Source organism: Oryctolagus cuniculus, chromosome 21 (assembly GCF_964237555.1).
Source record: "Oryctolagus cuniculus chromosome 21, mOryCun1.1, whole genome shotgun sequence".
NCBI classification, from domain to species: domain Eukaryota; kingdom Metazoa; phylum Chordata; class Mammalia; order Lagomorpha; family Leporidae; genus Oryctolagus; species Oryctolagus cuniculus.
The window spans coordinates 29,200,848-29,217,197 of record NC_091452.1 but is presented as its reverse complement, the minus strand read 5'-3'; the positions used below and the strand labels follow the sequence as shown (position 1 = coordinate 29,217,197).

Below are 16,350 nucleotides of genomic sequence, written 5' to 3'. Positions count from 1 at the left end.
CACCCACCCGCCTGCCCAATCCCACACCACTGCCACCCACTCACCCAATCCCAAACCCGCATCATCCCTAAAACCCACGTTTGAGCATCCGAATTATGAATTATCTTACAACAAAGCAACCCTGGGTCTCAGCCACACCCCTCCTGGTTCAATCGCCTCTCCTCCAACCCCCTCCTCAGCCATTCCTGCCTACCCCTCTGGCTGGAATACTGACTGTGGGGCCAGCAGCCCGGCTTGGAACGGGGCCAGGCTCTCTTTCGAGCTGGCTGTGTGTTTGCAGAAGTCACTGGCCCTCTCTGTGTCCGTTTCCTGTGACGTTCAATGAAAACCATCTCACAGGGTGGTTTCAAGGATTAAAGAAAACACTAGAAGGGAGCCTGGTGTTCAGCGTCCAGGGCGTTATTAGTGCTTATTATTTTTGGTTGGGGGGGTGGAGTGGGCATTTAGCCTAGTGACTAAGATAGGGACATCCCACATGGGTGTACCTGGCTTCGATTCCTACTCCTGGCCCTCTACGCCTACTTCCTGCTAATGCTAATACAGGCCTTGCCAGGCAGCTTCGACGGCTCAAGTCACCAAGTTCCTGCCACCCAAGTGGGAGACCTAGGTTGGTTTCCCAGCTCCTGCCCTACCCAGCCTATGCCATTGCCGACATTTGGGGCGTCAACCAACAGATAGGGAGCTCTGTCTCCCAAAAAAATAAGTTCATGAAAAAATGAAATTCAAAGATGTCTATTTAACTTTTTAACTTAATGTTTGTTTTTACGAGGCACAGTGCAATTCCTCTACACAGGCACCAACTGAAAACATCAGGGAATCAGCATTTCCACTTATCTTTCTGCCTGGAGCCTACCAGCTCCTCTGTTCCAGCTCATAGGCTATTACTATTATTTATCCCATTTCTTCGGACTCCTCCGTCACAGCCCGCAGCAACGCAGGTCCCCACCACATGCAACCGACTTGTTACCACGCACCTACTATGCGCCAGGCACGGCTTGTGACTGACAGCGCGTCCTGGCCTCCGCGACGGCCGGGCCTCGGCCAGCCGGACGCACCGGTGCTGCCCGACGCCCGCCCCGCTCGGCGACCCGCACACAGTAGGCGCTTCTCCGGGCGGCGCGCGCGCCCCGCCCCGCCCCGCCCCCGCTCCAGGAAGTGCGGGGGCTCCAGCCGCCCGGCCGGCCTCGATGCATTCTGGGAAAGCAGCAGCACCAGGTCCAAGATGGCGGCCAGCAGGAGGCTGATGAAGGTAAAAGCCATTCTCCGGCGCCGGCCGGGCGGGGAGCGACGCCCCGGGCCCCCGGCCCCCACGGCGGGCCTGGGTTCCTCGAGGGGGGCGTCTCCCCCCGGCCTCCTGCTCTGCGTGGCCCCTGCCGGCGGCCCCCCCCCCCCCCGGCGCTCGCGGGTTGTGGGAGGTAACGGGGACGCCTAGGCCGCAGCCTGGGCGGGAGCGCCAGGCCGCGCGGGGAGCCGCCACCGCCGCCGCCGCCGGCTCCTGGGTTTGGCCCTCGGGGGCTGGGGGCGTCCACGCCGGCCTGGTTCCCCGGATCCAGCGCGGCGTCTTCCCCGCCTCCCCCAGCTCCCTCGCGGAGGCCGCGGACCGGGCCGGGGGCGCCGTTCATGGCGGGTGCCGGGTCAGGAAGGCCCCAAACCGGGCGGCCGCGGGGGGAGGCCCCGGCGCCGGAGCCCCGGCCGAGGGCCCGAGCCGCCGCGCCCTGGGCCGCCACGCTCTGGGCTGGGAGACCCGCTTGGGCGGCCCGCAGCTTGGGAGGCCCGGGAAAGGGTGTGGGGGGGTGCGTGTGAGCTCGGACTGGGGACGGAAGGAGGCCGCCGCGCTGCCAAAGTTAAGGTCAGGTTGTCGGTGGGCCGGTGAAGATTGCGCAGGGTCCCAGCACGCTGTCTCCTTGTGACTGCGGGACCACACAGCGGGCAAGTTCCAACTCCGGGAAGGCGTGCGGTGGGCGCCCTGCTCGCCGTGTGGTTCTGTCCCCTCCCCGGTTGCTTCCCTGTCCACCTCTTAGTCATCACGGTCTCCTCCCCCCCCCCCGCCCCTAGGAAGCAAAATGGCATTTTTTTGGGGGGTTGGGGTGGGGGCGGGGAGGGAGGTGGTTGGCTTGAGCCGTTGGAATCAAGCCGGGCCAAAGTTTATTTAGAAAAAAAAATAACAACAACAACTTGGTACACGTACTTTGGATCTTGAATGCGGCCGGGTTGCCTGCTCGCTAAGGGGCTCTCCTTCGGTGAGGCTTCACAGCTGTGAAATGGGCTGAGTTCTTTGGCCGGGGGAGGGGGAGGGGACGGTGGGATCTCGCCGACCCCTGCCCACGTTTGTGATTCGGCTGTAGGGGGTGCACAGGGCCGGAAATGATTAAAAAAAATCAATAATAAAAAAGAAGACCTGAAAGGGAAAACAGTGTGGTCCTTGGCAGACCCGTGGTTGGGCTTGGGGGGTCCCAGCCTTTCAGCCCTCTGGCTGAGTGAGAGTGCCCCTCCGTCTTTTGTTCACCGAGGGCCAGAGAGGACGGGTAACTCTTTATAAAACAGAGTGTTAGCGCAAAGGGAGCTCAGGAGAGCGCAGACCCCCGCCATCCGCCATCCTACTCCCAGATGCTGTCATCGGGGAAACCCTGGGCTTGAACTTCGGGAATAAATGTCTCGCGTGCGTACGTTGCTTGCTCATCTCATTGAGATGACTGGCAACCATACCTGTGTCTCCCAGGTGCCCTCCCCAGCGCTCTGCATCGACCCTTCTCTTTATGGGCACCAGAGTGCCCCCCCCCAGCAAATATTTGACCCTTTCGCTCTTGTTAAAAAGACCTCTGTGGGTTTAGTGACCTCAGCAGTTAATCCTAACCTCTTACTAGGCAGGCCAGTCCTTTTCTTAAGACTGCCTAAAAAGCAGTGTGTTCGGCCTCACCCACCCTGGCCTATGGTGTCCTCCCCTGGGCACCTGGACACGGCACCCTCCATCTCCCCTGGCATGTACGGTGTGGCCTTCTGTAGTTGGTGCTCACGTTCAGTGACGTCGACCTTGTGCTCCCCATGTTCCTTAATGAGAAAAGTCAAGGCAGATTTGTTGGCCTGTCCCAGTTTTCCTAGTTGGGGAGAGAAAGCTGTGATCTGGCTCAGTTCTGCCTGACCCCAAACCAAAAGCCTCCGGCTGGTGTTCATTTGCTGTGCGCTGCTGCTGTTCCTGAGAGTGGCTGCCTGGTCACTTTCAGGCCAGTCCTTAGGCTGGACTCTAATGCAGCCGCTCTGGGAGCCCCCACCCCCACCACCATCCACCTTCAAAATGAGTTGTTTCCTCCTTCAGTGACCACAGGACTTTCTTTATGTTTCTCTTTGAACCCTCCTGGTGATCTGATTTGTGTTACAGACTTGTCTTTCCTGCCTGAGTTCTGAGTTCCTGAAGGGCAGGAGTCTTGACCTAGTTCTTCCTGGTATCCCCCTAATTCAGCCCATTTGACCCAGTTTGGAATCCCCCGGCTCTCAGGGGTCTGAGAGGGGACTAACTATGGTATTTAAATTATTTGTTTCAAAAAAAAAAAAAAAAAAAGAGCTCAGAAAAAAGGAGGTAAAGTTCACTAAGTGCTCAGAGTGAATGTATTGTCACCTTTGTTTTCACAAATGAGGAAATTGTGAGGTTCAGATAGGTTGAGAAGTGAAATAGTAGACAGTAGTGGGGAGAGATAAGACACAAAACCTCCCTGGCTCTGGCTCCATGCCCCTTGTCACCTTGCCTCCTTTTCTGCATGCAGGAGTGTGTCTAGTTTCGTAAGGTGTGGGTGGGAATTCCTTCAGTTCATTGGGGTTTTGTCTTGGAGAGCAGTGTGAAAGGGGGATGAGCATGTGCCATAGCAGATTGACTTGATGCTGGCGTGCTGTATCAGAGCACTTGGTTCAAGTTCCAGCTGCTCTGCTTCTCGTTCAGCTCCCTGCTAATGTGCCTGGGAAGGCAGCTAATGATGACCCAAGAATTTGGACCCCTGCACCATGTGGGAGATACAGAGGAAGTTCCTGGTTCCTGGCTTTAGCCTGGCCCAGACTTGGCTTTTGTGGCCATTTGGGGAGTGAACCAGCAGATGGAAGACCTCTCTCCCTGTCTCTTCCCCTGCTTCTGTTGCTTTGCTTTTCAAATAAATAAATAAATAAATAAATATATATATATATATATATATTTAAAAAAACAACATAGGAATATAAATTATTTTTTAAAAATTTTTAAAAAATTGTTTTCTTTGAAAGTCTATGGTATGCTGGTTCACTCCCCAGATGGCTGCAGGCCAGAAGCCAGGAGCTTCTTCCAGGTCTCCCATGTGGGTAGCAGGGGCCCAAGCACTTGAACTTCCTCTGCTGCTTTTCCAAGGGCATTAACAGGGAGTTAGGTCGAAACTGGAGGACTCAGACTAGTGCCTGTATGGGATGCCGGAGTCACAGGTGGCTTTACCCGCTATACCACAACACCAACCCAGAAATAAAAATTATTGATGCAGGTTAATCAGCAGGGTTAACCAACAGTCTTTCAGTTCATGGAGTGGAAATAATAAAAGGGATTTTGATGGTGAAAAATTGGAGCTTATTTCCTAGAACAATGCCTTTAGACATAGTAATCAAACAGATGTTGAATTATCAGGTTAATGACATCTTAAAGAACTTGAGTTTCCCCAAGAAATCTTTTCCAGGACACTCCATAGGGAGTGTCTGTAGAAACTGTGGATACATTATTAAAAGTAGCATGATTTGCATGTGTAAGGCTGGGAAGTAATTTTAGGCAGAGTGAGTATGATAAAGTTTTAATTTAAAAAAACATTTGCCAAATGGGTTAACCTCTTTCAGAGCCCTTTTTAGGAATTACAATGTTAATAAAACAGGAAATATGGTTTAATTTGGAAGCAGCTAATTCAGCAGTGGTAGCAACAAGTGGATTGTAGCCACTGCCTCTGTTGGGGGCAAAGGGGGGGGGGAATAGATACAAAAGCCAGAAAGGAAACCTGTGTGTGGTGCTTAGGGAGGCACGTCCTTGTCTTATAATCTCTGCAACCCGGCAGTACACGTTGCCGCCAAGGGCCCTCTGGCTGAGTAGCGTCTCAGAATGGCTCTTCTCAGATGGGAAATGTGTGGATTTAGAGGGAGGGAGGTAACGTTTTATGAGTTATTATGGCATGCTGTATAGATAAGGAATTGAGATTTGTAGCATCCTTTTAATGCTATTTAAATAATGTTCGCTCAGAAATACATATTGGTGTCCTGAGTCTTGAATCCCACGTGAGTAGCAGGAGGAATGGCCAAATAACAGTCCATTCCTTGGAATTCATTGCACTAAGCACTGAGCTAGTTTGCTCTTGAGTACAGGCTTATATTCTCTGAGGTTGGGTAATTAACATAATAGAGCAATGAGTGTGTCCTGTAGTTGTGTCAGGAGGTGAGAGGAGTTTTACATGTGATGATATGCCAATGTATGTGGCCAGAATCCATTTTGGGAATAGATTTTGGGGCTTGGGGAACTGGGGTAAGCATTGCATCTTTCCTACTAAGTTCATGCATTCCTATAAGTTGGGATTAATTTAGACTTCCTTAATGATACTGCTTGTAAACATTTCTTTAGTGAAAGAGAATTTAGAGGTGGCCCAGCATGGTAGTGTAATGGGTCAAGTTTCAACTTAAAGTGCCAGCATCCCACGTGGGTGAAAGGGTGTGTTTCTGCTGCTCCACTTCCAATCCAGCTCTCAGCTAATGCACCTGGGAAAGCAGAAAATGCCCCAAGGAGCCCTGCCACCTGTGTGGGAGGCCTCCATGGCATTTCAGGCTCCTGGCTTCAATCTGATCAGCCCTGGCTGTTGCAGCCATTTGGGGAGTGGATCAACTGATGGAGGACATCTCTCTCTGTGTATCTCTTTCTCTCTCTGTAACTCGGCCTTTTGAATAAAATAAATCTTGGTGTGGGGGGGAGAGGCTTGGGGCCGGAGCTGTGGCGAAGTGAGTAAAGCCACTGCCTGCAGTGCTGGCATCCCGTATGGGAGCTGGTTTGAGATGCGGCTGCTCCACTTCCGATCCAGCTCTCTGCTATGGCCTGGAAAAGCAGTAGAAGATGGCCCACGTCCTTGAGCCTCTGTACCTGCGTGGGAGACCTGGAAGAAGCTCCTGGCTTTGTATTTGCTCAGATCCGGCAGTGGCAGCCAACTGGGGAGTGAACCAGAGGATGGAAGACCTTTCTCTCTCTCTGCCTCTCCTTCTCTCTCTGTATCTCTGACTTTCAAATAAATAATCTTTTAAAAAATACATAAAAAGAGGCTACTGATTTAGCTATTATTATAGTACATCACTTGAAAGTATTCTTCTATTTTAAAGTATTCCTAAATGTTCAAGAGGCATTTCTGGGTCTTTTGCTGCAGCAGTAAATTAGGAATTAAAGTATTGAGAACACAGCGACATCGCCCCTGCACCCAAACTCTGGTATCCAGCTGCCCCGAGAGCATTGGAATGGCGCAACGACCTGTAGCCTTCCAAGTGCAAGCTCACCTCCTGACTCCGGGGGCCTTCACTGCTCCTGTCTTGTCTGAGTTAGTGGTCTAGTTTCTCTACCCAGTTGTCTAAGGGAAGACCCAGGGAGTCCGGCTCTCGCCACCTATCAGGTTCTTCTGAACCGTGCTCTGCTTCTCTCCCGTCTGTGAGAAGACCCCTGCATCGGCTTCCTCGGCAGTCATCCTGTCCTGTGCACATTCCAAAATCCCTAACTGCTGGTGCATCAGAGTAGTGTGTGGAGCCCGAGAGAAATCAGAGAAATGCCTGCAGGTAGGCCCTGCGCTCAGAGATGGGGACCCAATGGAGCAGGGTGGGGCAGAGGCTTAGACTCCAGATTAAAGTGTCCATGTCTGGGGGCTGGCGTTGTGCCGTAGTAGGCTGACCTCTGCCTACAGTGTCAGCATCCCATATGGGCTCTGGTTCATGTCCTGGCTGCTCCTCTTGATCCAGCTCTCAGCTAATGTGCCTCGGAAAGCAGTGGAAGATGGCCTAAGCACCTGGGCCCATACACCCATGTGGGAGACTGGAAGAAGCTCCTAGCTTTGGATTGGCTCAGCTCCGGCCTTTGCGGCCATTTGGGGAGTGAACCAGCAGATGGAAGATCTTTCTCCCCCTCTCTCTCTCTCTGTCTCTCTCTCTCTCTCTCCTCTCTTAACTGTACCTCCAATAAATCTTTTTTTTTTTTTTTAAGAATTATTTTATTTATTTGAAAGAGTTACACAGAAAGAGGAGAGGCAGAGAGAGAGAGAGAGGTCTTCCATTCCGCTGGTTCATTCCCCAAATGACCGCAATGGCCAATGCTGAGCTGATCTGGAGCCAGGAGTTTGTTGTGGGTCTCCCACGCAGGTGCAGGGGCCCAAGGACTTGGGCTGTCTTTTACTGCTTTCCCAGACAATAGCAGAGAGCTGGATTGAAGGATTGAAGAGAAAAAGCTGGGACTTAAACCAGCGCCCATATGGGGTGCTGGCACTGCAGGCTGAGGCTTTAACCCACTGCGCCACAGTGCCAGCCCCCAATTTTTTTTTTTTTAACATTTATTTATTTATTTGTTTGAAAGAGTTATACAGAGAGAGAAGGAGAGCCAGAGAGAGAGAGAGGTCTTTCATTCTGCTGGTTCACTCCCCAATAGGCCGCAACGACCAGAGCTGTGCTGATTCCGAGTCAGGAGCTTCCTCCAGGTCTCCCACGCAGGTGCAGGGGCCCAAGGACTTGGGCCATCTTCTACTGCTTTCTTAGGCCATAACAGAGAGCTGAATCGGAAGTGGAGCAGCTGGGACTCAAACCAGTGCCCATATGGGATGCCGGCACTGCAGGTGACGGCTTTACCCACTATGCCCCAGCCCCTCAAATAAATTTTACAAACAAATAAACAAATGTTCTGTTCCTTAGCATGCAATCCAGAGACAGATGTCTTCTGTCCACTGGTTCACTCTCCAAAAGCCCAAAACAGCCATGGCTAGGCCAGCCAGGAGCCTGGAACTCCATCTTAGGTCTTCCCCGGGGGGAGCAGGAACTCAGGTACTTGGCCATCAGCTGCTGCCCTGCCAGGCACTTTGCAGCTGGATTGGAAGCAGAGGTGCAGGCCTCAAACCTGCACTCCGAGAAGGGATATGGCATTTATGGCGCAGTGGTGGCTTAATCTGTTGTGCCACGGTTCCCACCTCATGTGTCTTTCGAGCTCTGAGCTCCGTAGCCTCTTTCCCCCCACTTGCCTGTGAAGTCTCCTGAACACAGCGTGCTTTGCGCTTTCTGGGTCTCTCGGTTGACTTTCCTGTCTCTCTGTAGAGGGTGACTTCTTGTCCTGTGGGACTCCAGGGAGAAAATGGCATACTGCTGGTGCCAAGAAATCCTGCCCTGTCCACCGAGTGCTGGACACACGCTGACTGAGGAAGAGAGGGAAGGAAGAGCCCTCTGACATGGGGAGGGGTGGGCCTTGGCCTGGCTTTGCTTTCTTTTTTTCTTTTTTAAGATTTACTTTTTTTTTTTTTTTTTTTTTTGAAAGAGTTATAGAGAGAGGTAGAGACAGAGAGAGAGAGAGGTCTTCCATCTGCTGGTTCACTCCCCAGATGGCCACTGAAGCCAGGAGCAAGGGCCAAAGGACTTGGGCCATCCTCCTCTGCTTTCCCAGGTACATTAGTTGGGAGCTGGATTGGAAGTGAAGCAGCTGGGGCTGGATCAGTGCGCATATGGGATTGCTGGCACTGCAGGCCAGGGTTTTAACCCGCTGTGCCACAGCAACAGCTTCTTGGCCTGGCTTTTTTTTTTTTTTTTTTTTTTTGACAGAGTTATAGACAGTGAGAGACAGAGAAAGGTCTTCCTTCTTTTGGTTCACTCCCCAAATGGCCACTATGGCTGGCGCTTCGCCGATCTGAAGGCAGGAGCCAGGTGCTTCCTCCTGGTCTCCCATGCGGGTGCAGGGGCCCAAGCACCTGAGCTATCCTCCACTGCCCTCCCGGGCCACAGCAGAGAGCTGGACTGGAAGAGGTGCAACCAGAACTAGAACCCGGCGCCGCAGGTGGAGGTTTAACTGAGTTAAAGGCGCTGGCCCCTTGGCCTGACTTTTTAACAATGAGTGGGGTTCCAGTCATTGAATGGACTGGTGGCCAGTCGGGTAGAGTCTCTCTCATCCCCTGGATGGCTGTGGGCAGTCCTCTGAGGAGCCCCGGGAACGGTAGAATGCTGGCTTCTGACCTTGTGCTGTCCCTTCCTTGGGTTTAGTTAGGCCAGCTCCCGAGGCGCTTTCCAGAAGCACTGGGGAGCTGGCCTGGATTTAGCCTGGGCTGGCCTGTCAAGCACACCTGGCTCCCCCAGAACTAGCAGTCCCTCCTGGAGGCCAACCCCTGGAGGAGCCCCCTCTCCACAGACGACAGAGCTGATACTTGTAAAGATAGGTGGCAGAGAGCTGCCCCGCAGCTGTTAGGGTTCAGCTGCGTTGTGCAGGAGAGAGGGGGCAGGCCCCTTGGGTGCTGGGCCTGTGTGTCTCTGGTAGCCAGCCCAGCCTGTCTGTTCTTGGGAGACTTAGATGAACCTTTCTCTCCCCCCACAGTAGCAAAGTGGGAGGAAAGGGGCTTCCATCTGGGGCAGGGCAGAGGTATTAAGAGCTCAGGGCCTGGAGTTTGAATCCTGGGCCTCTGAGGACTTAGCTGGGAGCTGCTTGAAGATGCTGCCGGGAGTGGACAAGCTGTGTCCTGACGCAGTGAGGGGAGCCGCCAGCAGCAGAGGAGGGTTGGGAGGAGTGAAGGGAGGTGATGCCGAGAGGATGGTGTCAGGGTGGGCGTGACCTCAGTGCTGTGCCAGGGCTTTGCTCACCTGCCCTGCTTTGTACCTAGCAGGGAAGAGTTTCTGGGGCTGCTGTGTGAGTGTTTCTTTGTTTAAAAATATTTACCTTTGGGGCCTCTGCCTGCAATGCCGACATCCTATTGGGTGCTGGTTGTGTCCTGGCTGCTCCACGTCCAATTCAGATCCCTGCTAATGGCCTGGGAAAGCAGCAGAGGATGGTACCAGCACTTGGGCTCCTGCTACCCACATGGGAGACCAAGAAGAAGCTCCTGAGTCCTGGCTTCGGCCTGACCCAGCCCCTGCCATTATGGCCATGTGGGGAGTGAACTATCGAACGGATGACCCCTCTCTCTCTCTCTCTCTCTTCCCCCTCCCCCTCTTCCCCTCCCCTCCCTCCCCCTCTCCCTCTCCCCCCTCCCATAATCCTCCCTGTCTGCCCGCCCATAACTTTGAGTTTCAAAAAAGTAAATCTTTAGGAAAAAATGTTACTTTGTCCAGCAAAATTGCAAAACTCTTGAGTTCAGAATGTCTTGGAAGTGTTTCAGGATCTTACCCTGTATGTTTTCTCTTCCTGTGATGTCATGGTGTCCAAAGAAGAGCACAGGTGCTGTGGAAGACACCAGAAAGTGCTGAGCTAGGGTGGTGGGTGAAGGGTGGAGACCATGCTTGATTAAGTAGTTGCAGCCCCAGAAGTAATATTGTTGCTTTCTGTCATCTTTTTCAGCCTTGGAGCAGAAAGTTGCTTCTGGTGGCTGTTGGTTTCTTCTCCTGGCCCTTGCTCCAGTCCTTTTAGATTTCTAGAACTGGCAGGGGGCCTGGAGAGAGGATGCAGGGTTGGTGTCCATTTATAGGTGAGGCGGCTGAGGCCAGCGGCACCCACTGCCAGGCGTCAGTGCTCCCGGGGTCATGCTCCTGCTGTTACACGGCTGCTCTTGGTTCTTCCGGTGTGACAGGGTGGGGAGTGGGAGGATTCACTGCAGGTAAGGGGGCTGCTTGGGTTTCACCCTGTTTTGGCAGCTGCATGTCCGTGTTGATCGTAGCTCTCTGCCCTCCACTGTCTTGTCAGACTTTGGCTTGCTGCCTTAGCATAGTGGAGGAGAGGAGGAGATGGTGTTTTGACAGTCCCCAGCCTAGCAGGCTCATTTGCAGCCTCAGCAGTCGCTGCTGTCAAAGCCTGTGCATGTGGCGTGGCAGTGTTGTGTGTGCTTCTGAGGGGGGCGGCCGCAGCAGAACCCAGCGGTTGTGCCTCCGTGCCCTTTGTGCAGCGCTTTGCGAATGCCCGCTTCAGCCGGGCTCCCAGAAGGGGCGCCGCGTGTTTGGCGCCGGCTGTTCCCTTTTGTTCCCTCCACCTGTGTCACATTTTGTGTCCCTGGTTCTGCTGTGGATGGGTTTGAAGAGCTTGACGCTCCAGCCCTCGAGGAGCTGTTAGCCTGGTGGGGCACTGGACTCTAGAGTGTGAGGAACCCCGGAATGCCAGACACATACCCATGTTCAGAGGGAGGCAGAGACACGTTCCAGGAGCTGGCATGAGAGCTTGGCCGTGCTTGCCGGTGGGGAGGGGCAGGAGGGGTAGGGAGCAGAGTGCCTGTGCAGCCTCTGATACCTGGGTTTAGACTTGCATTGAGCCTCTGCTGAGGCTTCTCTTGTGTCCTCTTCCCACGACCTTGGGGTCTCTTGTTGATTTCTGCCTTTGACTCATTTGTGTTGTCAGTTTGAGCCTTGTGTCCTACTTTCTAGAAAGAGGATGGTAAAACAACCCCACAGCGTACTGACGCTGACCGAGTGTGTCAGCCGTGGTGGTGACTAGGCAGGAGTGTCAGTCCGCACACTGTGACCTGTGGAAGGGGTTGTGTGTGGGCCTAGCTTCCTCCTGCTTGGCGGAGGCTTGGTTGAAACGAGAGGATTGTGGTCCAGGGCTCTGATACCTGGGCTTAGACTTGCATTGAGCTGGCTCGTGTTAAACCATGGTTCAGTGTCATTGCCAGCAGTTGTCTCATGCAAGCTTGGAAAGTTTGCATTTCTGTAAAAATTAGTTGCTTTGACAGTCATGCAAAAGCAGGGAGTAGCTGTTTCAAATTTTTATTTTTTAAAAAGAAATATAATCATTATTTATTGCACCTTAAATCTTTTTCCTTATTTAATCAGTACCGACACAGAACATACCAAGACTTGGCCCTAAACCACTATATGTTCCCTTAGTTTCTATGGTTAACTCATTGCCCAAATGTTGACTCAAAGAAACAGCCACTCTCTATTAGTGAGCCAAAGCCAAAGGAGTTATATTTAATAAAGTAGTTGATTTATTTGTTTCAAGTGGTTAACTCCCTATTGGTTGTGAAGGTGATATTTGATAGTGGTACTCTACTTCGACTGAAGGCAGACCCCTGGCTCCATCTGCCACGTTCTGGATGGGAGGGGCCCAGAAGCTTGATGCCTAGCCGTGACGGGTTGGGGAGAATACTGCATGTGTTCCTGCTTCCGGCATGCTCACGTCGGGATGTACGCTTTCAGAGCAGGCTCGGTACCCACCCACCCCCATCCCCCATCCTGCAGGGAAGCAGCACCAGTGTGGGCTGTTTCCTGTGGACGTGTTAGCTGCCTAACCCACTGCTTTGCGTGGCTCAAATATTCATAGAAGAGAAGTTTCAGCTCTAGTCCTGGGCTGCTCTGTGCAAGTTCTGTGACCTGGGCCTTCCTGAATGTTGATCTTATCAACTGCACTTCGGGCCAGTAGGCCTGCCTTGCCCGTTTCGGGGGTGTGGTGAGGCTCCGCTCACGTCCCACGTGCTGGGAACTGTCTGCCGGGAACTGTCAGCAGTGGAGAGGGTTGTTGTAATTGGCCACTCCTCCTGCTTCCCTAGCATCTCTGTGTTTCTGGTCTTGGTTGGAATCCTGAAGGTGATGATACGAAACGGGTGCCCTGGAGAGGAGTCCGCTGGTGGTGTGCTGGTAGCCTTGTATTTCAGATCAGTTGTGAGAGCTTTGTGCTAATCAGAAACATAGTCCTTTCTAAATTAAGACCACCTGAGTTCTGGTATAGGCTGTCGACACCATATGTTTATGTCTTGTTACGTGGAATAGAGGATGTTTGTTGGTGTCTTGACATCATCTAAGATTTTAAGAAATGCGATAGGCCGGCGCTGCAGCTCACTAGGCTAATCCTCCACCTTGCGGCGCCGGCACACCGGGTTCTAGTCCCGGTCGGGGCGCCGGATTCTGTCCCGGTTGCCCCTCTTCCAGGCCAGCTCTCTGCTATGGCCAGGGAGTGCAGTGGAGGATGGCCCAGGTGCTTGGACCCTGCACCCCATGGGAGACCAGGAAAAGCACCTGGCTCCTGGCTCCTGCCATTGGATCAGCGCGGTGCGCCGGCCGCGGCAGCCATTGGAGGGTGAACCAACGGCAAAAGGAAGACCTTTCTCTCTCTCTCTCTGTCCACTCTGCCTGTCAAAAAAAAAAAAAAAAAGCGATACAGTTATGGAAAGGAATGAAAGTCACATGAATTGAATACCTTTGAGGTGTGCCAGATAGTTTTTTAAAAGATTTATGTATTTATTTGAAAGACAGAGCATCAGAGAGAGAGAGGGAGAGACAGAGATCTTCCACCCATTGGTTCACTTTGTGGGTGGCCACATCACTCAGATCTGGGCCAGGCTGGAGCCAGGAGCCAGGTCTCACACGGGGGTGTCGGGGGCCCAAGTGCTTGGACTATCATCTGTTGCCTTTCCAGGTGTAGAGTCCTATGAGGAGGATTATGTACAAATTTTTTTCAAAGATTTTATTTATTTATTTGAAAGGCAGAATCAGGGAGAGACAGATCTTTCATCCACTGGTTCACTCGGGTGCAGCTTTCACAGGCCATAGCAGAGAGCTGGATTGGAAGAGGAGTAGCCAGGACACAAACTGGCACCTATATAGGATGCTGGCACTGCAGGTGGAGGCTTAGCCCACTACGCCATGGTGCTGGCTCCTGTACAATTTTTTAGTAAGACAGGTGGAATGAAGGATGGGGCCAGGGTGGAGCCTTAGCCCGTCTGACTTCAGCGGCCTCCGCCCCCGCCCCCCCCCCCCCCCGTTTTTTTTAAGAAGTAAATAAGGAGACAGAGTTCACATCCACTGATTCACTCCCCAAAGGCCCGCAGTACCTGAGACTGGACCTGGCTAAAGCCGGGAGCCAGCATTTCAAACCAGGTCTACCACGTGGGTGCCAGGTACCCAGCTATTTGAGCTGTCACCTGCTACCACGTCCTAGGGACTGCATTAGCAGGAAGCTGGAATTGGGAGTGGTACCTGAACTTGAACCCAGGAATGGTGATATGAGATGTGGGTGTCCCAAGCAGTGGCTTCCCACAGGGCTTTGCTCTTCTAGTCCCCTGGTGATCTGGCAGTCAGGGAAGCAGCCACCTACACCAAAAACATCATTTCTGTGTCTGTCTGTTATCTAAAGTTAATGTTGAAAATGGATGCAATTGGAATATTCTGATCTTATTGCCTCTAAGAACCTTCGGAACAGGTAACACAATAAGCAATAAGGTAAGCAATAAGAGAAAAAAATTTGGAGCCGGTGCTGTGGTATAGTGGGTAAAGCCACCACTTGCAGTGCCATCATCCCAGATGGGTGATGATTCAAGTCCCAGCTGCTCCACCTCCAATCCAGCTCTCTGCTATGGCCTGGGAAAGCAGTGGAAGATGGCCCAAGTCCTTGGGCCTCTGCACCTGTGTGGGGAGACCCGGAAGAAGCTCCTGGCTCTTGTCTTTGGATTGGTCTAGCTCCAGCCCTTGCGGCCAATTGGGGAGTAAACCAGTGGATTGAAGACCTCTCTCTCTGCCTCTCCTTCTCTCTGTTAACTCCAACTTACAAATAAATAAATAAAACTTTTTAAAAAAAGAGAAAAATTTTGAGAGACACACAGAGGGAGAAACCTGCCATCCTGGTTCATTTGCCAGTAGCGCACAATGGCAGGTGCTGGGGAGTGAAGGCAGGAGTTGGGAATTCAGTCCAAGTCTCCCATGTGGGTGGCAGGAACCCAATTACTTGAGCCATCACTACTGCCTTCTAGGGTCTGCATTAGTATAAAGCTGGAGTCAAGAGCTGGAACTGGGTATTGAAGCCATGTATTCCAACATGGGATGTGAGTGTCTTACTCCTTAGGCTAAATGCACACCCTAGCATTCACTTAAAAAGAAGATTCAAGGGCTGGTGCTGTGGTGCAGCAGGTTAATGCCCTGGCCTGGAGCGCCAGCATCCCATATGGGTGCCAGTTCTAGTCCCGACTGCTCCTCTTCTGATCCAGCTCTCTGCTATGGCCTGGGAAAGCAGTGGAAGATGGCCCAAGTGTTTGGTTCCCTGCACCCACCTGGGAGACCTGGAAGAAGCTCCTGGCTCCTGGCTTCAGATTAGTGCAGCTCTGGTCGTTGTGGCCAATTGGGGAGTGAACCATCTGATGGAAGATAACCCCCCACCCCGCCACCTCTCCTTCTCTCTCTGTATAACTCTGACTCTCAAATAAATAAATAAATCTTTAAAAAAAAAAAAAAGGAGAAGAAGAAGAATATTCAAGACAACTTCTGGATTTCTGTGACCACAGCCTTGTTGCAGTTAGAGGCATTTTTTCCCTTCCTTCCATGGTCCGAGCCCAGTTGGTTCAGAGCTTGTAACAGTGACACACAGGGCCCCGATTTCTTCCTTGCTAGAAGACTGGGTGGGGGCTGGCCTTCGGCGCAGTGTGTCAGGCTGTCTTGGCACCATGTCAGGGTGCCAGTTTAAGTCCTGGCTCCTCTGCTTTTGATCCAGCTTCCAGCTGATGTGCCTGGGGAGACCGCCAATGGCAGCCCAAGTATTTGGGTCCCTGACACCAATATGGGAGACCTGGATGGAGTTTCTGGCTCCTGGCTTCAACCTGACCCAGCCCTGGCTATTGCAGGCATTTGGATTTGGAGAGTGAAACATAAGATGGAAGTTCCCTGTTTCTTCCTCTGTCATTATTTTTGAAATAAATTGGGAAGGGGGGGGTGAGAGGAGGAAGCTTGTGTGCTGTGAGCACGGTGGTTCTTAAGTAGGGGTGCAGGTCACGGTCACCAGGGCAGCATGTCCCAGACACAGGCGCCCAGGCTGCTTTGGCAGTTGATACAGTAGGTTCCGAGTAAGGACCCGGTGCCTGCCAGTCTCTCCCCTTGCCTTCTCCTTCGTTGCCTAGGGACATTACCCAGCCCCTCTTGGGGGTCAGAGTGTGCCTGATTGAGAGTCCTGACCTGACACTGACAGCCCCCTGGTGCTGTCGAACACTCCAAACTCGTTCCCTTGCTGTCTCCCTGATTGTGGTTTCTTCCTTCGGTGTGTCTGCGCCCAAGCTGCCTGTCTGGCAGTCCTTTCCCTGTCCTGCAAGCTTCTAGGGCGTCGTAGCGCAGCTCCTTTGATCCATCCTCAGCAGCTGGGAAGGCGGCGTGAAGCTTCCCCTTCTGCGGCTCCTTGGGGAACCCAAGGACCTTGTCCAGTTTGCCAGTGTAACGTGATGGCCCTGAATGTGCTTGTTTACTGGGTGACGGGTTGTT

At 52.7% G+C, this 16,350-nt stretch overlaps 1 protein-coding gene across 1 annotated transcript in view; it reads left to right on the top strand.

Annotated features, from left to right (window-relative positions):
* Positions 1-1,093: 1,093 nt before the first annotated feature.
* Positions 1,094-16,350, top strand: part of UBE2L3 (ubiquitin conjugating enzyme E2 L3) — a 52,031-nt gene continuing 36,774 nt past the window's right edge. The window contains exon 1 of the mRNA XM_051826744.2: positions 1,094-1,249. Coding sequence (XP_051682704.1) covers positions 1,223-1,249 — 27 coding nt within the window. The 5' untranslated portion in view covers positions 1,094-1,222. The remainder of the gene's footprint in view (positions 1,250-16,350) is intronic.